General features: G+C 36.2%; 2 protein-coding genes and 1 long non-coding RNA gene across 6 annotated transcripts; 2 read left to right on the forward strand and 1 right to left on the reverse strand.

Moving 5' to 3' along the window:
- The first annotated feature begins 399 nt into the window (after positions 1-399).
- LOC114517313 (coiled-coil domain-containing protein 102A-like) lies at positions 400-7,691 on the forward strand. 3 transcript variants are annotated; one of them, XM_028536995.1, is made up of 10 exons: positions 400-1,496; positions 2,399-2,507; positions 3,042-3,182; positions 3,735-3,845; positions 4,343-4,441; positions 5,228-5,284; positions 5,495-5,608; positions 5,991-6,094; positions 6,339-6,394; positions 7,093-7,174. In XM_028536995.1, the coding sequence occupies exons 1-9, from the start codon at positions 676-678 to the stop codon at positions 6,379-6,381; spliced, it is 1,599 nt and encodes a 532-aa protein (XP_028392796.1). In that variant the 5' UTR covers positions 400-675; the 3' UTR covers positions 6,382-6,394; positions 7,093-7,174. The 3 variants fall into 3 exon arrangements, with proteins under 3 accessions (XP_028392796.1, XP_028392797.1, XP_028392795.1); XM_028536994.1 differs by lacking the exon at positions 6,339-6,394 and having other exon boundaries at positions 404-1,496; positions 7,093-7,691; XM_028536996.1 differs by lacking the exons at positions 6,339-6,394; positions 7,093-7,174 and having other exon boundaries at positions 402-1,496; positions 5,991-6,098.
- Positions 7,692-9,065: 1,374 nt separating this feature from the next.
- Positions 9,066-13,082, reverse strand: LOC114517104 (protein XRP2-like). The gene is made up of 10 exons (XM_028536751.1): positions 12,940-13,082; positions 11,973-12,090; positions 11,755-11,846; positions 11,384-11,440; positions 11,170-11,285; positions 10,681-10,784; positions 10,248-10,376; positions 9,949-10,026; positions 9,660-9,759; positions 9,066-9,440 (listed from the first exon to the last, which is right to left on the reverse strand). The coding sequence occupies exons 1-10, from the start codon at positions 13,017-13,019 to the stop codon at positions 9,262-9,264; spliced, it is 1,053 nt and encodes a 350-aa protein (XP_028392552.1). The 5' UTR covers positions 13,020-13,082; the 3' UTR covers positions 9,066-9,261.
- Positions 13,083-16,523: 3,441 nt separating this feature from the next.
- On the forward strand, positions 16,524-23,874 carry LOC114517235. Of its 2 annotated transcripts, none has more exons than XR_003686364.1 (3): positions 16,524-16,576; positions 17,981-18,065; positions 23,214-23,874. It is a non-coding gene; the product is annotated as an uncharacterized LOC114517235 (long non-coding RNA). The 2 variants fall into 2 exon arrangements; XR_003686365.1 differs by lacking the exon at positions 23,214-23,874 and adding an exon at positions 20,830-21,432.
- The last annotated feature ends 1,055 nt before the right edge of the window (positions 23,875-24,929 follow it).

A 24,929-nucleotide genomic window follows, 5' to 3' on the forward strand; every position in this document is an offset into this window, starting at 1 on the left:
ACAAACCAGACAGCATGTGCCATGGCGGTCAGTCCAAATTCCCATTCACAAGATTTGCCATGTTTGCGGGCCGGAACAGTTTGGCGTATAAGAAACGATGGTTTTAAGGCGCATAACAAATCCTATATGCAGTTCCATACGGATAAGCCAAATGCTAAAACCACTGAAATCCTAATCCAAATGCTAGACCTAATCCTAAGGATAATCCTGGCCGTTTCCAGCTTATAATCGAGGAAAAATTGACAAATACAGTAACCTTGTATTTCAGTCGATTCAAACTTCAATCAGAATATATTTGCTGAAGATAAATACGATAGTTTAAGCGCTGAATTCTCTTCGAATCAATCTTAATTTATACTTGCCTAATCAATCCATAATCCCAATCCCAGCCGCGACTCTAATTCTGATTCAGAGAGTGACCAAGACCAATCCATTAATTCCAAGAAGAATTTTTTCAATAGGACTTTGATAAATCACCACGTAACGCCACGACCCTCGCTCCATTCTCGAGTTCTCCACTCGAAAGTGTTGAGCGCGTCAATCAATATTTATTTAACCTTATTCAACCTTGCCACTCCATTTCACTTAAACTATCAGCAGGCGGGGTATGGTATACACCTGGGCATGTTCAAATATCAAACATAGTTCGAAGTGAACCGTATCTCGCTCTGATCTATGCAAAACATGCTCGAAGGATACGAAGTTAGGTCGCTATCGACTGCACCGGACTATGCCAACGGCCAAGGAGGACTAAATTTTCAAACAAGCAAATCGTCGTGTGCGAAAATGAATCCGAGTTTGCACAAAGAGGATAGTCCTGACAGCGCGGCGTTCAACAGCTCAGAACAGTTACAACTAAACGAGCTTCACGAAGCGAAGATTCGCGCGGTTCAAATGGAGAAGACGATGCGCTGGTGGTCGGATTGCACGGCAAATTGGCGAGAGAAATGGGGGCAAGTGAAGAACGAGCGCAACAAAGCTAGGGACGATATTAAAGTCCTCAAACAGAGACTCGATGATGCCAACCATGAAATTTATCAGCTGAAACGAGAGAGGAACGAGTTCAGAGAAGGCAATACTCAACTTCGCAAAGACGTCGAAAAAATGGCCGCGGAGCTGAGGCGAGATCGACGCGCGTTTGTGCCGCCAATGAGGATCGTGGATGGCTCAAATATGCATCTCTCGAGCATGGTAAAATCCCAGACGGACGCGACAGAAATTTCACAAGATGAAAAGCCCCCAAAGGACGGCAGCATGGCAGCTTTAATAACTGACGCACAGGCTTTTGTTGAGATAACCAAAGCCCACGAAGCCGATAAGAAATTCTTGGATGTAGAGCAATCTTTAAATTCTGCTCAAGAACAGAATGCGGTGATGCTTGATGGTTGCAAGAAAACGAGAGAAGACGACAGTTTTTTGAGTGAAATGAAAAAAGAGTTGGAAAGTTTGAAAGAAAAGCTTCAAAATACCGAGTCCCAAGTCACAGAGGAAATACGGTAAGTGTTAAAGCTTGAACTTATTAAAAGGAGATATCATGATTATATCAGATGTAATGAGAAAATTTGGCATTCGTATTACAATGCTTATTAGTTCCGGGCTGTTGCGGTCAGCTTTTAGCGACGTCATATTACGAAGAATCATATAACTGTTTAATTGTACAAACTTGGCCGATGCGATTTCGGACAGAAAGCGTTATCAAGCATATGAAATGGTGCCCTGGAAATTTACCCTGGAAAACATGAATGTTGTTTTTAAACGCATATCGCTATTTTGTTTTGATAAAATGCCCAAAAGATTTAACAGATGAGAATGATAATTAAGATTAGCTTGGGAAACGTTTTCTCTGCGCAAAATGATACACTTGTGCCAGTGATGCATGCGCTTGCAACCGATTTATAGAGGAATAATCATTCTTCCGGCTTGACTTTTTATCTAGAATGTTTTTTATAGGAAAATTAGAAACACATTACTTCAAAAATTGAGCAACATTTGGTAAACCCAATCATTTCGAGCATCATAACAGGACAACAAGTTGTCGGTCTCATTCGGCTTCATTTCAAAATCCTATAAGCATGCACGGCAAACGTAAATTTGGTGTTTTGTCATCTTAAGTCTTGGGATTACAAGATGTACAGTTTTACGTATGTTTTGAATATTATATTTCACCATCACAAAGTATTTATGTCAAAGTTGCACGCCTGTTTACTTCAAACACGCCTTACATTATCGACTCTCATATTTCTCACAAGAGGCCATGACCTACCACCAGCAACGAGTGCCATTTCTCGCTATAAAACGAAGGCAATTTACCGATAAATATAATGAGGCCATAAAATTCAACAAGTTGCCTTATATGGGTTTGATGTTGACCTGATAAATATTCACGCATCGATTTTAGGTCGAAGGAAAATTTATCAAAAACAGTCGACAAACTCACAGCAGACATAGAAGATTTGAAAACTTCCCTTCTGGATGAAACGAATGCCAAGGAGAACGCAATAAACGAAGTAAGGAAGAAATAAATGTTTGTACATACGTTTAGTTTACAACTAAAGACATTCAAAAGTTGGCAAATTTCCCGATATGTTGATTCATGGTAATCTCAAGGTGTCTATATAGCTTTTTTTCTCAACGAATATGCTGGATGCATGCATGCATCTTTGAACTATATATAACAGTGAATTAGCTCTTTCGTGTCGCGCGTTCGATTTCAACATCTCGAATCCATTTTACACAATTACATATTTGTAAAGACTACCTGAGAGTGTGACCTTTTATGGACCGTATTTGTTACCTATAGAAGTACAATATATAATTATGAGAAATTTCGACATTTTATCGGAAAATTTTTGGGATACTTTACATTATATTTGTAAAAAAATATTCCTAAAATGATGAATATCAGTGATTATAAAGGCTAATCCCATGCATAAAAAATGTAGCAGTTCTAGTCTTCTAGACCATTGAATATAGCTATAGGGTACAAACCGTATTTGGGTTTTTTATGACTTTCATGCACTGTTCCCTTTGTATATCTTCAGTTGAATTGTTTAAAAGAAGAGTTGGAAAAGAAAGAAAATGAAAAAGCGAATGCAAGTAACGATAAGATTCCTAACGGAAACGTTCGTGTTGCCTACAGCACCAATAGCGTGGATAGAAAAGTCAAAGACCTTCGGCTAGAGGTAAATTTATTATAAAATAAACATCACATTAAGATTTGTCTCGTAGTCTTTCGTAATGCGAAAGATGACGGCCATTAAAAGATAAAAATTCATTTGCAAAGAAACTGAGCAAATATTGATTTCGTTATGACCTGTTTACTACCCTGAATTATATATTTTTACCTCCTGTTGTTCCAAAACCTGCTGTTCCGACAAAGCGGAAGAAGTGATAGCTATAATATGTATTTGCTTTCTATTAAAACAGAATTTTCCCTGCATATAATCCCGATTTACACCGGCAAAATCTTAATTAAATTGATAAGACAAACAATTAATGAACTTAATAAAAGTTTGCTTGCATTCAATCAATCTTTCGTATGAAGTTGTTTGTTTATGTCGCCGATTGTCCTAATTGAGATTGCTCTCCTCAATCGAAAGTGGCTTAACACAGTGTGAGATAAACTAATGTACACTTCGCCATGTCATACCGTCTTTGATGACAAGGACGCGTCTCGACTAAATCCCCCTAATGTTTATCTTCAGCTCATTTCTCGTGTTTCCCGTCTTTCTCAGATCGAGAGATTACAAAAAGACAATGCCTCAGAATGGAACAAACGCGAGAAATTAGAAACCCAAAAGTTAAATGCAGAAAGGGAAAATAAGAAACTTCGTCATCAAATAACGGTAATTAAAACTACATCTTACTGCTACGAGCGCTATAATGTTCTATGTTGCAACGGCAGATAGAGGCAGGAGTGCTTACCCCCTTCCCCTAAGAGGTGGAGGGGTGATGCATTGGAAGAATGATCTTAAAGTGGTAAATAATACCAGTGCATGTGGATTGAGCCACGTAACGGCCAGAATTCGATTCGACTATAGAATTCGACTAAGATTTCCACTCAGCATGTCGTTGCAAATTTAATATCATTAATTTCTATGAATCTTTTTATTGAAATCGCTATAAATAGTATATAAAGTTTAGCTTAATCTTGATAAACTGCCATAAACATAATTTTTGTTTCTCCTTATATTTATTCATTTGACCAATATCTGTAGTTATGTTGGTTTGTAAATCGTTTTTCAACTATACGGTTGAAAAAATCCGTTTGATAGCGCTATATCCCCCCGCTTTTGTACAAACGGCCCCATGATTCTCCATTCTTTGTCCCCGCCCGTTGCAGGACTTAAGCAATGAAATGAAGACGAAAGTGGATGAAATCACACAGGCTACCGATTTCAAACTAAAGCAAGTCCAAACAGAGCTTGAAGACAAGAAAAAGGTCAGCATGCTTCTATAGTACCTTGTTGTTCATGAAGTTTGCATGTATGTGAATACATAGCAAAGTAATGAATTAAAAAAAAATAGCAAACAATGCCATACACAGAAATTTTTTCAGGCTACCTAAAGTCAAGAGGGTTAAATTCTTTCTCACAGGCTATAGACGTTAAGTAGAATATCCCTCTTTATGAAAAAAAATAATTGAATTTCAGTTTTTAGCATGAAATTTTGAGGTCGAAGGTGATTACTGAAAAAACATTATTTCTACACTGTCCACAATTCCACTTGCTTCAGACCACACATGCAGGCATGCAGCTATTGAACTTATGGCGAGAGTTGCTGAATAGTTCTCTTCTATAATACTGAATACGGAAAAATTATGGAAATTTATCGTGTAGGGTGGTCTATATCTAGAGCAAAGTTTTGTTTCAACCACTTTATGGATAAGCCACTTAGGTCTATATGTACAGCTGAATTGATCGTGCACTGGATACAGTTACCCATTAAAAACATAGCCGGAGTAACTGAACTTCCGGAGATCCAATTTAAGAGAATTTTCACATCACGCGAACCCAAGGGTGGGTTTTTCTGAGTGTAATTTGATGGTTAAGTGCTCTGTTTTTATCAGATCTCAAAATACTTGGCTTATGAAGACGTTTGGGGTCAACTAAAGTGCATTAATTCTGGCTTCATTTTTGATTTGCAATATCAAGCTTATTATCAAATCATGATAAGTTACCTAATATACAAGTTAATCGTCTATTTCTTGAACACACCATATATATAGGAGCTGGCTGATTTAAAACTGGCTCACATGAAGTTAAAAAAAGTTTACCAAGACAAAGTAAGTCCATGCAGATAACCTCCATTCATTCTATGCGACATTATCGCATTGAAGCTAGGCCACGATATTTGAGTGAAAAGATTTTTGTCTAACCAAAATAAACAACGCATTAATATTGAATGCCGTAGGGACTAGTTCTAGGGGGTGTAATGTTCAGAACACCACTTGCCGTGTGTTGAAAGTTGAAAGTTTCAAGGATTTACCTTACAGAAAGAAGATATTTTGCACAACAAGACACGGGTGGATCAACATGAAGATGAGATTAAAAAACTTCGCGGAAGAGTTGACGAACTCAAAATGAAACTAACCACAGCCGAAGACGAGGTTCCTTTTAGATTATAATAATGTATCTGACTCAAAATATAAAAAAAAATTACTATTTTCACCAAATTGGTTTAGGAGCTAAGAACGCGTTAGGATTGAAATTCAACTTTTTAAGAATACTTGAAACGATATATGGAGAGTTAAAAAATAAGATGTAAAAGTGCTTGGTCCAAAATTAACTTTTGACAATTATCTCTCATCATCATTAGAGTTTACGGTATAAGATTATGAAAAACTTGATGGATCCAGTACAAACATGCACATTGTTTTAAAACCAAACCACAGGCAAACATATAGATTTCTTATATGCTAACCATAAGCAATGGCTGCTGGGTTCACAGTATTTAATTGTCTGATACATCACGACATTTGTAATTAACAGGTTGACCAAAAAGAAAATTTATCTCGAAAATTACAGAGACAATTGGACGATCAAACCCAACAATGTCACGTGCTTCGAGTCCAGATGGAACATTTACAGTCCAGGTAAAAAGATGAACATAATAAATGTTTGTGACCTACTAAACCAGTCTGGAAACCTTTGCAAAAGATTTTTAATATCCGTTATAGGGAAATGAAGTCTATACAGATTTATAATATACTAGCTACTCACTGTATAGTTGAGCATTTTCGCTCGGTAATGTCTGATGATCGATATCACTGACTTATCGCTTTAAATCGACATGTAAATGTTCTTTATGAGAAGTGTTAATAAGGGGTGTTTTATCAGGTGTAATGAAAATGACCCAACATGGACAGTATGGGTGATTTGATAGGCTAAAACAGGTATAAACCTAGCTTACATGTAGCTATGTTACCTAGATTGCGGGTTGACTTCTTAGATTATTGTGAAACAATACATCGAAACGCCTGTTTACACTAGCTTGCGAATTTTGCTGCCACTTTACGTGAGATTTTCTTCTTTTGATGGATGTGAACAAGTGATCAGTTACAACTGCTCTGATATATAAGAGGTCTTATTTGAACATAACGAATTCACTCGTTTACATCTATCAAAAGAAGAGAATCGCACATAAAATCGCAGAAAAAATTGCAAGTGTAAACGCGCCTTTTGAGGAGGCGATTTCCCTATTTAAAACATGCCACGCAGCAGACCATCTTGCAGGAGTGCAAAGACCGAATAGAGAATTCATGACATTCATGACCATAAATGATGCACTAGGAGTCATGAGATTTAAAAGTGGGAACGTGAACGATGACGAAATCATTAAAATCGTGGTGAACTGGGTAATAAGTATATGTTCCGCAAATCATAATAACGCTAATTTACCTATTGGAAATGTACATTGCAGATGTAGCACGCGAGGAATTAGTACATTTCCCCCAAAAAACAGTCCACTATTTAAAATCACGACATGTACCACGTAGATATCCCAATGATTTGGCACCAATTTAACCTGACTAAGTTCCACTCACTACCCCACCTTTAAACAACCCTTCTCAAACGCTTTTTATATGTTTAGATGGACACAAATGACCAAATCATCACGAACACTAAAACGAGGCGACCGGCACAGCTGCACGGATGACGACGATTTACTGGAAATAGATCTATGAACTAAATTGAATTCTAAATCCTAAATTTGGCACATTTTTGTAAAGTTGGATGGGATATACTATACAAGATAGAAGCGATTATTTAGCATAATTTTAAAATTAGTTTTAGATAGGGCAATGTGAGGATCAGGCGAAAAGACCTGCGCCCAACAATGAGGAATTTCGTTTTCGCCAATCAGAAAATTTGTTTATGGCGATTAGTTAAAAACGAAATTTCTCATTGTTTCTGTGCGCGATTATATGATTGCTTTGAACACAAGAGTTTTTTGTGAAAAAGCGTAGGCCTGGAGTCGTACATTTTTTCTATAAAAACTGGATGTTGACGAAATAAAAGCAGCATTAAAAGCCATTATGTAATAGTTTTCTATTTTTTGATATTAAAACCAAACAGTTCCAATTCCTAACTGTCCTGTCTTGAGTGGTTTTTGCAAAAACATCTGGTAAAGAATGACATTGTCGTGTTTCAACACAAAAGTGTAAAATAATGTTTGTCTCTCGGCTGTGAGCAGGACTGAGAAAGTAAGCCGATTTAGGAGAAACTTGCTTTTTTTTTTGACAAAAGAAATGAACTGCGATTTGATATTTATCATTAAACATAAAATCTAAAACTAATGTCCTGGTATAACAAATCAAAATCTTGAACTTTTGAAAATAATAAAACACAAAGGATATATCAGTAATCACGCTAATTTAGACGATGTTATATTCACCATTTGAATATAAATAACCATGGTTATATATAACCTAACTTGTTTATCTTTAAAGGCACGCGTATAATACATTGCACGCAAGATTCCTTGACAATTAAGGAATCCTAGTTTATAAAACCTTCTGTCATTCAAATAATATTAAACCGTGTATTTCGCTGAAGCAAAGTACATGGTCAATGTCAATGACAACGTGCAACTCAATCAAGAGTATCAGCTATACATGTTGGTTATTATCTTAAAAAAGGAAATCAAATCCCTGTCTAATGGTTTTCAGGGAAGTCAAATGAATTTCACCAAAAGAGTTTGATTTATTCGTCATGAATTTGCCACCATCATGGCCACCATTTTGCAAGTTGTGCATTACGGTCATAATGATAAAAAACCTCTCTAAATATACTTGTTTATTTCAAAATGCACAACGTACCATAAAGCACTGGAATATGACACGACAAAGGTACACTAAAATCCATAGCTATATAATAAAGAGAATAAAACAAATGCTCAAATCTTACCAGTTACTATGATCACCTAGATACAAATCGCTGTTCAGCAAGGTTGTAGATGTAGGGCATGAGCTTTAGGAAACATATCGAGTATTTTCGCCGGCAACAAAAGCCAAAGGCAGCAATTAAAGACGTTAAACCCAGGGCCAAAACTATTCATAATACATTTACCAAGTTCTCTCATTCTAAGTTAATGGTAAAACCACAAAATTTCAAGATAGCTTTTGCCGATTATTCCACCAACGGCAACGTGCATTAGAAAACCTGAAAGCGCTAAATTTGCATAAGTAGATACATTCAACGCCTTGTGCCACTAATTATACGTCTGTGCTTTAAGAAGTCGTTTAACCTTTCTTTCCTTTAGAAAAACAATTTAAATTTCTATTGAAGCACCCCATACTCCATAGGCCTCATTGAATTATGCAACTTCATGAATATCTGATTTAAAGTTTACTGAGTAAGTTTGACTGATGCACACCGAAGCCCTTATGTACAGGGTGTCCCCCCTATTGAAATGAAGCTTTTGTTGGAATTTGAATGCATGATCAAAGCAGTAGTGTGTAAATAGCATAGTTATTAGGTTGAGGCATTCAAATAAAGCGTCCTGCTTTCAATTGGGTTTATCATAATATTACGGCAATCAAATTCTAACAAAGGCTTGATTTCAATAGAGGGGACTTTTTGGACACCCTGTAGTTATCAAATACAAAGTTACTCAGAAAGACCCTAACTTTAATTGATTTCAAATGAATCGCAGGTAGTCATCGCACATTATTTTGCAAGATATAAATTAATATAATAAACTTCTATATTCTATACAATTAATACAATATTTTACAATCTATGCATGTGCAGCACTGTGTTATGACATGGTCATATCGACAAAATTATAAAAATCATCTATATTTTTAGCTGACTTCTCTTTACTTCTTGATATAAACACAAGTTCAGATTTGTTTCTCCCTTCCAATAACGTGTCCAACAATTCATTGCAAGTCTTCACGCAGCCATCGCCGTTGATTTCTAAACCAATGACAGCACCTAAAACAAGCGGAGCGAATTACAAGAACTATAAGGAAAAACACAGACTATAATACGAGAACAGAGAAATAAGAAATATTACGAAATATAAAACGCAGAGGTATTAAGATGCAGAAGTAGACATTCGACAATCGTTGAAAGAGCATAGAAATAATATCATACAACTTTGTACATGGTCGTGGCTGCACATGGTTATGATTCATTATTGACTATATGTACCTTGTTGAATACTGCTTCCATCGTGTTCACTTCCAAACACCCTTTGGGCATCTTCAATGGTCATTTGAACCTCTTTGGTTTGAACCAGTTGATACGAGGTCTATGCGTTCATATGATGTTGTTAAAAGTAGTCCAATAAAACGAAGTATCAAAAAGCGAATGTTCGCTGACCAATAAAAGTGGAAGTAGTGAAGGCTCAGTATTGACAAAACTACTCACCCTATCTATAGAACTAGCAATATTAAACTTATGTACCAAAGGATATACTAATTATGAAATATCTTAGTACCTTCGTTTTAACTTCCCGCAAGTACGATTTTACATTGTTTCTTGCTTCTGGTCCTGGATAGAACACAACCAAACATGACTGAAAACAAAGCAGAGTCGTTTTTGAAAAACATCGCTTAAACGTTTTTTACTACTGAACAAGTAATTTAATAAATTATACAACTATAGAGAATACAACCCCATTTGATATCTTGAAAAACGGATTTACACTTCACTTTATTATTATGTTAAACAAGTTTTTCATGCAAGTAAAAATAGAGAGAATGGAAATATGTACAGATTTATGACTTTCTTGAATACCTCATCTGATTTTTTCCTTCTGCTACCCAAAGTCAAAGGAACAATGCTGGAATCCGAATCTGCTGAAACTTCTATCTCAGGAAAGGAATCAACAGGTGGTAATGGAACATAGTCTGAAACTTTCGCATTCTAGAGTTGAAAACATATTGTATTTGGTGTTCAAGCATTTGTCATATCGTCTTAGATATGAAAAGTATATACAGCACATTTTTTGAGAAATATTTAAACAAGTAAATCGGCTAAAGTTGGTCAAACAAATTTGAAATGTAAGCAAAACATTTGTTTACATTATGGACTGCACAAGCACATCACCTTTTGTGAACGGTTTTATATGTAGAAATGTAAGATGACAGTAATAGACTACGATGTAACATGTGATGGAAGACAAGGTTAACTGTGCCCAGGATAGATTACTAAGTACTTTAAACAATACCTCTGGTAAAAGTGACCATGTTTCAACGTCAGCAGCGGGCGTAAAGTCATGAATACTGCTCCAGTTATTGTTATAGAGACTGAGACCAGCTGCATCAAACTGATCTATATAAAAGCAAAAGATGGTTTGATGATGAAACACAACTTATAATAAACAATTACTTGTTGGTTTCTGTGTTTGGATGGCCTGATCCAAGAACGCAGGAATCTTGCGAGAGTTTAGAAAAGCGAGCCAAAAAACTCTTTTTTTGCGAGAGGTTTAACTCCAACCACATTCCCAAGTGTTTGGATCAGGCCATCCAAACACAGGAAACCATTAAGTAATTGTTTTATTTCCAAGTTTGATTTCTAAAAGCGAAATAAATTTCTGTGTTTAGATGGCCTTATTGAAATATGCATGTTATTTTATATATTATTTTACTTAACGTTTCATCATATATCCTACTATAAATTATCCATAAATCCATTTTACTCAATAGACATTCCCTACCTTCTAATTCAGGGTAGTTATATTGGAAACAAGCAAACTTCATGCCAGTTGAAGACTCTATGATAGGCTGAGTGTTACAGCACAGAAAGATATCCAGCCTTTTACAATCTCTCGTCCTAAAATATATTAAACAAAAAGTTGAAATAGTTACTTTGTAAAAATGTTACAAAACACAAATATTCTGTTCATTGTATAAGAATACAGTGTTCCTTACCTAAATTGCTGACAAGCTAGGACAAAACTGCAATCTTTGCAATCTCTAATGTAAACACTGAAAAATAAGAATGGAATTCAGTGGCAGTAATATGTAAATAAATATCTGGGGCTGGTTGTATGAAAACAGGATAGCGCTATCCACCAGATAGTGGTTTTTTCAATCGCTTCAAAATTGCCCGTTTTGTGGTATAACTTCGATTAAATCTTAGTATTAGGGACCCTCTTTAATAATTTTTCATCCCAAAGCTGAAATTTTATTGCTTTTCGAGCATTTTTAGAACAGTTGAAAAATTCACTATTCGGTGGATAGCGCTATCCAGCTTTCATACAACCGGCCCCTGCACACAAACACCCGAGTCACCCACATACCTGCCTTTACTGGGTCCAAGGAATATCTTACAATCCACACAATCATCAACAGTGACTGTAGCAGTGTGATCAAATATGTATATCTTACATCCCTGAATGAAAAAAAAGGAAATCGGGAGGTTATTTGCTATAAGAGAATTTTATCAGGAATTTTTACTTTTACATCACTTGTACAAATGTACAAATCAAGGGTTGAGTAACTTGAGTTAACTACTGACCTCACAATTTTGGATGATGTACTGTTGACCATTTAGTTTCCCAGGCAACTTTCCAACAGTCTCATCCTTTAGTTGTTCTGTGATGTAATCATTTGGATCAATATTGCCTCGTTTTTCCCTATAAAATGGTCGCTATGGTTTACCTATTGTGAAGGTAGCAATTGAATGACATTGCTTGTATGCATAGAGGCACTGCAACTATAGAATACTGCTAGGTTAATTAATTAACTATCAATTCAAGTAAGTTATTCATTCTCCAGAATAACATTTTATTCATGGACCAGCTTTTTCTTAGACCTAGTATATTTTCTTCTAAGCATTCCATATTAGTCATACTTGGGGTAATTTATGGGGACAGCTATAAGAATACAGTATTGCAAAGGAGTACTCATGAATACCAAACTTCATACATGTTCTACCTAATGTATTGGTAATTAGGTCAAGCATGTATGGTGTTTGGTAAGAGTACCTATTTGCCATGAAACCTATTAATACAAAGGTTGAGCAAAGATGAAATCTGCATCGGTGCCAATTTTGGCCATGCTGTGCCAACTGCCAAGAAATTAAATGTACATTGGGGGCTTTTATGCTCTGCAGCTATTTTATTTAACTGCAGTCGTACGAATCAATGTACACGGAGTTCGTCCTAATTTGATTACGCAGACATGAAAGTCGCTGGCCTGAATGTGTTTTCGACATGAACATCTGCCCACCTATGAAGAACCTATGAAATATATTTGTTTGCATTTGAAAGCTTTACAATCCAATCGTGGAAGTCCCAAGCTTGTGAATTTAACGTTTTTATGCTTTGTCTTTCACAGAACGAAACGATCTCAGAAGTTTATATCAGTTCTGCTATATTACAATCCAAATATACACATTGATATGCCATATCTCACACAAAATATCCAAATACTCAAATTAAAGCATTATTAACAATGCAATAAACATATTCACCGATACATACCAGCTATAAACTTTCGGTTTAGTTTCGGCATTGTCATTTTCTTGTTCAGATTTTGTTTCGGAAGATTGTAAACATCCCATCTTTGATCAATTTGTTGCCCTACAAGTTGTTGTGAAGTGATTATGGCGTCTTCCTCTTGGAAACCGAACAGCAGCCAGGGCGGCACAGCGAACCCAATACGTTTTACCACAAATTACCTATACTAATTGTATCACCGAGCTTTGCTAATAACTTTGCTTTACCAGGGAACTGTGGAGGACTTCCTTGCAGTAGTTAGTCCATAATTGCCTGACCACCATTGTGGCATACGATATAAATAATCTAAGATACCAAAAAAGGATATTCACATTCACAGTATTCTTGCTATCAAAATATTTTTACAGGCAAGTGTTGTGCTAAAGAACATCCTCATGCCTATTGATGACATTAATGAGCTACTGATGTCCACATTCATCCACAGAACGATCTTGTAAACGCTTCCGGGTGAAGATAATTCTTTTTGCCAGTATATACGAGTGTATTTATTATTCTAAAGAATGCACAAATGCAAGTACAAGAAGTCTTTGTTAACAAACACTGGCCTCTTTTAGTAAGGATTCACTGCATGTTTTAACAAAATCTTTTTAAATCATATACGTTTTGTGCAAATATGTCTTGCAGAAGATTAACATTTAACACGATAGCGAAAGTGAACTTCATGTTCGCCGCTTCACTACGTTCGTTTCTGTGTTTGGGAAAGAAATGTAAATAGCGTCGCAACGCTTTCACTTGGCACTGATTACACAGAATTACGTATCGATTCTTCGAAAATGCATACCAAACGAAGCGTTTCGTCACCAATACCTGCTCATATAGCTTTGCATTTGCGCGGTATAAAGTGCGTCCCTATACTTATTAAACTGCATTCATCCATACACCGATCCAGCAGCAAACCGTCGTTACAAGAGTGGTTACAAGAGGTTATTCTTTTTGCAAATATTGATTGGACTGCATTCACAACGATGAATTTTCTTTGCGCTTTGGGAAACCACCGTCAAATTGGGCGAATACTTTCGAACCAAAATATCAAACGTCTTCAAAAAGCAACAATACACCATGGACCTCTTGCCAGCGTTTTACTATATTCTCCAAGGAAGTTAGATTCACCTGGAAGGGTAGATTTATCGGGTCCTCCGCCAAAATTGAAAACCGACTTTCAAAATGTTTATGACTGGTTAAGTTCTACGACCCATTTCAATCTTAAAAAAACGATTGACTCCGCAGTGGTGACTCGAGAGAAGTTTCAAAACATTGTTCGTGTTGCGTTTAATACCCTACTCGATCCGAAATTCCGCAGTCAATCAGACCCGGAGACAGTGCTGTTTTACTATACTGGCCATGGCTTAAGGAAGTCAAAGCCAAGTGGAAAAGATGAGAATTCACTGCACACCAGCTCCCCCGGACCTCAGCTTAAGCTGGATGATGTTGGAATCTCCAGAGAGATGCTCGGGCCCGCAGCAGAATACATAAAGCCAGAACGACCTCTGAAAGGTGGTGAGTTTTACTTGCGCCAGTTTGGTTATTGTGACTTGGAAGGCCTTCTTGAGCTGTGGACTATAGCTTTGACAAAACAATCCACGAAGAAGAACAAGCATCTCATTGTAATAGCGGACAGTTGTTACTCTGGGATGTTTGTTGAAGATTTGAAGAAGTTGAAACGCAAAGCCGCGCCGTGGAACGAGAATGGTTGTACTGTGACAGTACAATCTGCTTCTAGAAGCGACGAAGCATTTTTCAAACCTGATTTCTCATCTTGCTTTGTTCACTTCAACAAACCCGAAAACCGTGAACATCTTCGAAATTTAAAAGAAAAGTGGATCGGAATGCGCGATGAACATAAAAGCGAGTTCAGAAAACGTTTCCGTACCCTCCCGTCACCCCAAGTAGCAACCACCATCCCACTAGACAAGTTGAACCCAAATGTAGATCGTCTAACGATGATGTTTCATGAGATTCCTGGCCAAGGCTTCCCGTTAACACTCTTTCGTGATGCCGAATTTTTTAAATTCTGTTGGCTTAATCCATTTGATCTTGCACGCTTGTAATGTCAGATTGGCCTAGCAATTAATATCCTTATTCCTTAATAGTTATCAAACTCGAGAAAAAGTGATAAGACCCATCATATTATACTTTAAAAACTATAAAGTATATTATTTTGAATCTTAAAATGCGACTTTTTAATATAATCCAGAAAACCAAATTATTCTCAAGTGTCATAAAACCCGGGTATATTATATTCTAAAAACTTGGCAGTATCAGTACTGTTTACTTACGGGATGCATTTAATGCATATTATTATAGATAATGTATGACGGTGGTAATCTTTTAATAACAATAAGAATAATTGTAAATGTTAATATTAATGGTATTAATATATCTGTGTTTTACAGTGTTTATAACAATGTATACAACACACGTGTTTTGCAGTGTAATAGTTTGGATTAACATTCGCGTTTAAGCGGAGTATGCGCAAATGATGCGCAGACGTTTTAAAATTGTGAAGTTTGTCTTCGTCTTCGTACTTCGTTGCCTTGCTCAAACTCCCTATTATAGCTCAGTGGTCGCAACCTATCAACCTCTTGCCCAGGGCCTGTCAATCTAAGCTAGTGATGGACAGAAATTGTTTTGACTTGGCGGAATTGATTCAAAAACTTGAGGTTTCCTAAAGGAACTGAACCCATTTATGAGTCGCCCTATGCCTACGTTTTCACTGAATTAAAATTATCAACAAACGAATTTTTGAGATTTCACTACGCCCGGACGATTTCTATATCTTGAAACATAGCCATCGGGAAAACGAGGATGCAAATGAAGAGGATGTTGCATGACGGGTTGGTTTAACTGTGGTTTAAGCCTTGCCACGGTTGTGCCACGTATACTTTTTTCTAAAATATTATTATTTCAGTTTTTAAACAAAAAATATTCAATAGTATTTAGCTGATTGAAAAAAGCAATGAAATGTTTGAGATAAAGAATGCATAACTTTCTATACACATAAGTATGGTCATTGTATTAAGTTTGTAAAGAAAAATTCTAGACGCAATTTAACACGGAAACACGTTTCAATGAACAGACTAACCACCAATGCACAAGCAATTTTGTATGACACATGCAGTTTAAGGACAAAATAAAGACACTCTCACACACCTGTCGAGACTAAGTCATAGGAATAAATTAAATAAAACGAAAGAGACCTCCCTTCCACATATATGCAAAACGAAATCTAATGGTTTACATTGATTACTAATGTAGTTTACAAGCACAAAGTGGCCATGCATGCATAGAAATGAGCACTGAGCAGGTTAGATATTACATCGACATCTAAAAGCCAAAAAAGCGTAAGAAATACATAACTTATTTTGAAAATACAAAAATCCAATTAGGTTTCAAACTGTTTTTAATTGTTTTCAATATTGCGATAAAGCTCCTGGTGGTCTACATATGTTATCATTTTTAGAATCATGCAACTTCGTTTTAGAAATTATAAATATTTAATGAATGTAACATTGCATGCGTAGTCTAAATTCTAGACGTTTTAAAAACGTTGTATAGCAGAACCTGTTTCGTATATCAAGGACAAGGATGTGCACCGAATAAAGTAAGTTAAATATTAATACAAGTTAAATTCTATTTTCTCTGACGTAAAATGTTTTTAATGTATTAACGACGTCAAACAAATAGGGCATACGTTTTTGTTTAAATGCAAAGAGATGTAATTGGAGTGGTTCAAGTTGCATAGTTTCAACATCCTTGAGACTATTGTCAAGCCAAGGTTTTCACCCAGCAACCGATAAAGCAAAAATCCTGATATCGTGAATATCGGTTGGGTGAACTCAAATTTATGTAACTTAGCATCAAATGTGGTATTTAACAACTGCCAAAATAGACAAAACACTTCTCGACGTTTCGAGCTGAGGGCCTTCGTCAGGAGAGTTAGTATGAGTTAGTACTAACTCTCCTGACGAAGGCCCTCAGGTCGAAACGTCGAGAAGTGTTTTGTCTATTTTGGCAGTTGTTAAATACCACATTTGATGCTAAGTTGTTTGAAGACTCGGAAGTTTGGTCACGCTGCTCCTTGGTTATATTGGATCAAATTTATGCATATATAAAGTCTGTTCACACCATCCAATTTTGTTGGATCCAATTCACTTCTGAGTTCTGACGTTATGAAATATAGTCGGTTATTGACAAAGCAGTAGTGCATTGGCTTCAGTGGATTGCTAAGACAACAGACTATAAAACATCCATCAGAGGTGAATTGGATCCAACAAAATTGGTTCGTGTGAACAAACCTTAAGATACACAATATGCATGTGTATCATTCCAAATTCCCATAATTATACTTTTAGTTTTATTGTCTATTTTGAACTTTTAAACCAACTAAACTAAAAATTAAACACTGACTGACTGACACACTTTTTAGGGCAGTCTTCCATGTTATTATTTGTCTCTAAATATATATGGTCAATTATAGATCTATGATTCATATAAACTTATAAATAATCTCAGTCTGAACAAAATCTCTCAACTCTGGCTTTGAGATTGGAATTTCATAAAATTATGATGATCGATATTTTATTTTAATTTTATACTTTTATTGTGTTTGTGATTAAGTTGCGGTTGCATTGCAATGACAAGTCAATTAATCATCCAAGGGTAATACTCGAGAGTACATAACGTTGTGGTGTTACATGTCATGCGGCATGAAGTACATCATGGAAACATTTAAACATTTTCTCGATTGCAATGCCGATTCTTCTTGCTTCTTTGTTAAAATACAATCGCTCCTAAACATGGCGAAACCACAACTCAAATTAACTTATAATCAACTACCATCACGCATTGCGCGCTTAAAAGCTATTGAAATGCAGTGTTTGGTTGTGGAACCGCAAGTTGAACAACCGCAAATTTTCTTTTAAAAATACTAAAAATATTAATGGATGGCTGTAAATGTTTTTTCCTTTTCAACTTTACAACAACGTAATTTAACGTTTCATTTCAGGACTCATCTCCATATAGTCATATACTGACCAGTGATTATTAAGTACGAGACATTCAAAGATCATCATCATTCAGCATAACAACAGGTGAATAGAAACTTGCATAATAACAGGTGAATAGAAACTTGCATAACAACAGGTGAATAGAAAGTTGAAAGAGAATTTACCTGCACCCATTATCAACACATCAAAATGAAAGGCGTTTTATCACTATCATAATATCACTGAACAATCGTGAAATTTACACACAAGTCCCCATTATTTACATGGGGACTCGCTTACAAAGGAAACACTCGCAATTATTATTATGAAATACAATAGCCATGCAAACAGGTTACAACTTTAGAAATCGTAAATATTTAATTTTCATTGCGCAGTCTAAATTACGTATTTCATAAAAACTCACTCACAAAGAAGCTTATTTGAAATCATTGATTTGTTCTGAACAAGGTAAGCTAAGGCAGGTTGTATTTGCTAAATTTTACAATAAATTAATATTAAGATATAACAAGACGCCCGGCAGGCGTTAACTCGGGCTCAATAAATACACTGCACTGAAACTGAGCTATATTGATACACTGTATTGTCTGTAAATACGCGATTGTCTGCGCGGAAGACTAAGCCTGCGACACGAAAAAAATAATATTCGCGAAACCTAGACTCGGCTACCACAGTAGCCCGAGTAAAAATAAATATCAAATTAATTTTATTTGCTTAAATGCGATTTTTAATAAATTTTTTTGCATGAAACATTTCTTCTGACAAATTGATGAGGAATGACTCAGTTTTAAGAACACTTGTTGCCATGGTTATTAAGATAATTACCCCCAGCAGCTATAACAATGGGGTTGCGCTAAAAATGATTACAAAGCCATTTTAGGTGATAATTGTTCAAAATTGATGAAAATAGATACTGTTATATCAGATCAATGCTGTGAACTAGGATCTTTTAAAAATATTGAGTTTTAGCTACTTTTTTAAGAACAAAAACATGTTACATGTATTTTCCATCCGTTTTTTCTCCTACAAACAGTGATTGTGCCTAGTTCATTCAACATATCCAAAAGATCCTAGTTCACAGGATAGATACATAACACATATTCACAGAAAATTTCAAGTCAATTGGTCCATTATTTTAGGAGATATCATTTTTTCCGTATGGCTATTTGGGTAGAAATTCAAAATTGCATCAATTAACTTTAAAGTTTTGCACGTTGAGAACCAGTAAGAAAGTACATTTAATCTTCACTGATGAGCCTAAAATTCTCCACAGGCATATGTTGGTCCTTCTGTTGCTTCTGCTTGTCTCCCTTGGACTTTCTTTTTGCTCTAACCAGTCTTCTTCTGTTCTTCACCTTCCCTGCTGATTTTCTCTCAGCGCCTTTTACGTGTTGCTGATCAGCCAAGGAGCACCTTGTTGAACACCAGTCACCACTACTAATACCCATCTTCTTAAGTGTCTTGATAGAAGCACTAGCACCAATGTTGAAGTGGGAAACAGCATCATAAACACCCAAATGCAGCACATCAGAACCAACAAACACCTGCTTTGGCAAACGATTCCACACCATGCCATTGAATGATTCATTTTGGTTCTGTGTTTTGCAGTCAAGGCACTTTGATAATAACTCATTATCACTTAACCTAGCATATATTGGCTTCATTGCTGTCACAACAGAGATGGGTAAGCTTTTACCATGCTTATATTCATTTGTCCCTGTTGCTTTGTCTCTCATAAAGCCACACCAGCTATCTTCACCAGCTGGGCAGTAGGCAGTGTGCCACTTGTTGTTTTCTGACGAGGCACAGTGGAATAAGCTAGCCAATATTGCCTTCTTCATTGCATCCAGGTTTCCAGGGTTGCTTCTAATTGCTATTCCATAATAGTTTTGAAGCTTGTCTATCATCTTGTCAGTTAGCTTACCCTTTCCACCCATGCCTTTATTCTCTTTGCGAAATTTCCGAAGAGCCGTACCGACCCTTTTTTGCACGTGGCCAACACACTCTTTTTTTGCCACCTTCACACCATCATCACCACTGAGGTACACATCTTTGACAACACCATGGCTCTTGCTGTCCCATCACCAAAATACTCTGTGTACCGCAGCTTCTTCTCCTTCACAGAACGTTGAAAAATTCTAACAACTCCTTCTGGTTCCATCGCTGGTGCTGATCCTTCAAAATTAACTTTACACTTTGTCTTGTGGTCAATTTCCCGAGCATTGTTCTTTGGTGTGTCATCATCCTCCTCATGCTTCTTACATTGCTTGCAAAATCTACAGAGCACTTCAACATCGACAACTTTTCCTGTGTCCATGGAGATCGCAGTGACACAACCATTTAGAGATGCATATCCTCGTCTCTGCCAGCTACCATCACATGATACGCCGCAGTCAGCAACATCACCTTCAGGCTTATTCTTTAAAACATGTATCTCATTGGCAGCTTCACTCATCTTTAAATAGTTCACATGCATGAACATATAGTCTTTAGTCATATGAATATATAGCAAGTATTAGAATTGTATCCATGCAGTAGTTAAGAATTCACTGAAGTATAGAAAGAATTTGTCAATTCCAAGAATTTATAATTACTTTACACAAAAGCGAAACTCGATGTTTTACTGGCTCCACGTGTTTGTGCTTGGAACAACATTCAAATTGTAAAAAGAAACCCAACGTCCTCAATAAACACTGATAGATAGAAATGATTCCCGATTGGTCGAAAACGCTCGCTAAACGCATACGAAACGAACAGATTTACCACCTACTGCTCGGTTTTGCAATTGCTTTGATATAAAGTTCGTCCAAACGCATATTCAACCACATTGATCAGTAGACCGATCTTTTAGGTACAACAAGAGTCGCTTTTCAAGATAAACGTAATTCTTAAGCAAGAAAAAGACTGTATTCTGAACAATGAAATTTCTGCGTGCTTTTGGAAACCCACTGCGTCAAATTGGGCGAATACTTTCGACGCAAAACATCAAACATCTTCACCAAACCTGGTTGCACCAGCGTCCTGCAAGCGTCATACTATATTCTCCCAAGAAATTGGATCCTTCAGTTTATAAGTGCATTTCTTCGTTGGATTTCAAGCCGGTTTATGACTTGCTGAAGCATTCGGAGTGTTTCGATCTTAAGGAGGTGATCAATTCCGCAGATGTGTGGATAACTCCAGAGAAGTTTGAAACAATTGTCGATGTGGCGTTTAACATCTTGCTCGATCCATTCCGCAGTCAATCAGATTCGGAGCCAGAAACGGTGCTGTTTTATTACACTGGCCACGGTCTTACAATTAAACAAGCGTCCATGATGAGACAAAAGTTTGACTACTTCTCTTCCCCTGATCTCGATTCCGTTGGAATTTCCAAGGAGATTCTTAAACCCGCGGCAAGATATATAAAGCCAGAACGACCTCTAAAAGGTGGTGAATTTTGTTTGCACAAATTTGGTTATTGTGACTTGGAAGGCCTTCTTGAGCTGTGGACTATAGCTTTGACAAAACAATCCACGAAGAAGAACAAGCATCTCGTAGTTATAGCGGACAGTTGTAACTCCGGGATGTTGGTTAAAGATTTACAAAAGTTGGCACGCACACCAGCACCGTGGAATCAGAACGGTTGTACTGTGACAGTACAATCTGCTTCTAGAAGCGACGAGACGAGTGTAAAGGCTCTTTTCTCACCTTGTTTTGTCCACTTTAACAAACCGGAAAACCGTAAACGTCTTCGAGATTTAGAAAAAAAGTGGAACGGAATGCGCGATGAAAAGAAAAACAAGATGAGAAAAAAATTATATGGCCTACGGTCACCCCAAATAGCAACAACCATCCCACTAGACAAGTTGAACTCAAATGTAGATCGTTTAACGATGGAGTTCCGTCATTTTCCTGGTCAAGGCTTCCCGTTAACCCTCTTTCCTGATGCCGATTTTTTTAACTTCTGTTTATATAGTTTGGCACCTTGTGTTGTTTCCTGCATCGCCAAAATAGCCTGCCGATATCCTTAATGGTAATAAACTCGAGGAAAAGTCATACAAGACTAGTTAAAATCTAAAATGTGTCATATAATCTGCTGTACAATAATACCACATTTAATGTAATTTATAATATAGATATTAATAACAGTATAGGAATAAACTTCAATATATCTGATGTAATCGATGTAATTGAATATTGTAAAATTCATGAACACATGTGATGAGTGTACTCTGCATGTGTTTTTAGCAATCAACGCGCCATAAATGAATAAACTTCTTTAATGCAGGAAAAACTGAATATAAACGTTTTGTTAGGCTATATACGGAGTACTTTTCTACTATTAATTGGCAAATGCCCTTTCTCACACTATTTAAAACTTTAAATGCACGCATATGATAAATCATCGATGTCTTGCAATTGATCTGTTATATTTCACGCCATATCTTTGTAACAACAGTTGCACCAATCCTCGCGCTATATTATTAAGCTTTTAGAAGCGAAATTATATGAAAAATATTGTAGTCGTAGCTTATCTAAAGTTTCCTACACGCTTGCCCCAACAACAACAACAACCTTCCGTGGGGCATTTTTACCGCTTAATCAGTAATTACTTAATTTTAAAAAAGAGAGGATGAAAGAGAAAATATTAAATTGCACGGTTGAAGTGGAAAACAGGCCTTAGTTCACATGCATGCGAACAAGGTTTGTATAAAATTTGAAATAATAGGTTTAATGTAATATAGATCTTTTTCATATAAATATACAGCAAATATAGAATTGTATTCAGTATAGTTAAGAATTCACACAGAAATTTATCCAAAAAAGTACCCATGAATTTAATTACTCTTTCGAAAAAGCCTTTCTATAAAGAGGGAAATTACCCCCAGAAAATTTTAATTTTCTATAATTTATGATGTCTGGTTTTGTTTTGCCTTTTATATGTTAAAGAGAACTTGCCTGGTGCACAAAATTAATGAATTTACGAAAAATTTACACGAAAGCGAAACTCATTAATTGTTTTATTTGCTCTTCAGGTTTGTGTTTGGGAAAACATTCATTTTGTAAAGAGCGTCCCAACGCTCTCAATAAGCGTTGATTACACAGAAATTATTCGGATTCGTGGAAAACGCTGACTATATACATACATGGTACGAAACGAACAGATTTGGCACCTATAATATATTGCTCAGGCTTTGATAGAAAGCGCTTCCCAACGTCTATTCAACCACATTAATCAGTAGACCGATCTTTTAGGTAAAGACTAAGAGAGTCGTTTTCAAGATAAACGTAATTCTTAAGCAAGAAAAAGACCGTATTCTGAACAATGAATTTTCTGCATGCTTTTCGAAACCCACCGCGTCAAATTGGGCAAATACTTTCGATGCAAAACATCAAAGATCTTGACCCCCGCCGCTGGTTGCCCCAGCGTCCTGCAAGCGTCATACTATATTCTCCCTTGGATCTTCCAGTTTGTCAGTCCAATTCTTCTTCGAATTTCAAGGCGGTTTATGACTGGCTGAAGCATTCGGAGTGTTTCAGTCTTAAGAATGCGGTTGATTACACAGATGAACGGATGACTCAAGAGAAGTCTAAAACAATTGTCGATGTGGCGTTTAACACTTTGCTCGATTCATTACGCCGTCAGATTAGTCTAGCAATATCCTTAATGGTTATCAAACTCGATAAAAAGGTAATAAGATCCGGTATATTATATTCTAAAAACTTGGCATTATACTGTTTACTTACGGGATTTAATGCAATTTATTATAGATAATGTATGACGCTGGTAATCTTTTAATAACAATAAGAATAATTGTAAATGTTAATGTTAATGGTATTAATTCATTTGTGTTTTACAGTGTTTATAACACTTTATAATATAAGTATGATATAACGAGCAATTTGATTGGCTACCGCGCGTGCATTGTGAGGCCATAATGCACGCTTCTGGCTTTTGAAATTTTCCCGCCTCTTGCTGAAAGTAAACAAATTATAAATTCAATATTTAAAGAACATCTTAAATAACATGTAAGGAGAATTTCATTATTGATCAAATAAGTAAATTTTGTTGTTGCCCTATAATTTCTTCTTATATTACAAAAGAATTACAGTATACATTTATATAACCTACCGTCCCCCAAAGTTGAACTCAAATAATAGATCTAGATCATTAACGTTGGAGATCCTTCAATTTCCTGGCAAACACATAAGGAAATAAAATGAAAACCTAGAACCTAACTCTCGGTTTGGGCAATTAATCAGTTGCAAGCTTCTCCCTTATTCTCCCAACATTCCCCCATCGTGCATTATTACACCATAAAGGCACGCGACTCGTTTTTTAATTCTTAAATAAACAAATACAACACACATGTTTTGCAGTGTAATAGTTGGGATTAACATTCGAGTTTCAGTGAAAGGTTAAGATTATGGATAAAGATTGGATTTGGGTTTAGGATTAGATTATAATATGTATAAAAGAGTTATAATTCGGATAATTCTGTCTATACATAGGACCAGATTTGCTACGTAATTTCTTTGGCCGCATCTGTTATTAAACAAAGAAATGAAGTGAAAATTAAAAACCTAACTCGTCATTTGGGCGATCAACCATCAATCCGAATCCTAGTTTACCATAAAATGATGTAACAATTGATCGCTCTAATTGATTACCCATAATCCCGGTCTTTCGCGCAAGGAATATAAGAAGCGTGATGTCATAATACCCTTTGTCATAATTGATTGACTGAACACTGCGCACGTTTAATTCGTTACGTTTTCCGTGCGAAATTCAAATTTTCCTGAATTGTTTCTTGCGAGATGGTAAGTGATAAAACAATCGTGGCTGGAACCCAGAACGAAGATGAATCAGTGCATTGCGATAACACCGAGAGTGAAGAAGACTTTGCTGAAGTTTTAGTTTACGATTTAGAATAATTGAGTATTTATGGCGATGCAAAAACTCTTCACAAA

Source organism: Dendronephthya gigantea, unplaced genomic scaffold, assembly GCF_004324835.1.
Source record: "Dendronephthya gigantea isolate DGI-Jeju-01 unplaced genomic scaffold, DenGig_1.0 000007F, whole genome shotgun sequence".
Classification (NCBI taxonomy): domain Eukaryota; kingdom Metazoa; phylum Cnidaria; class Anthozoa; order Malacalcyonacea; family Nephtheidae; genus Dendronephthya; species Dendronephthya gigantea.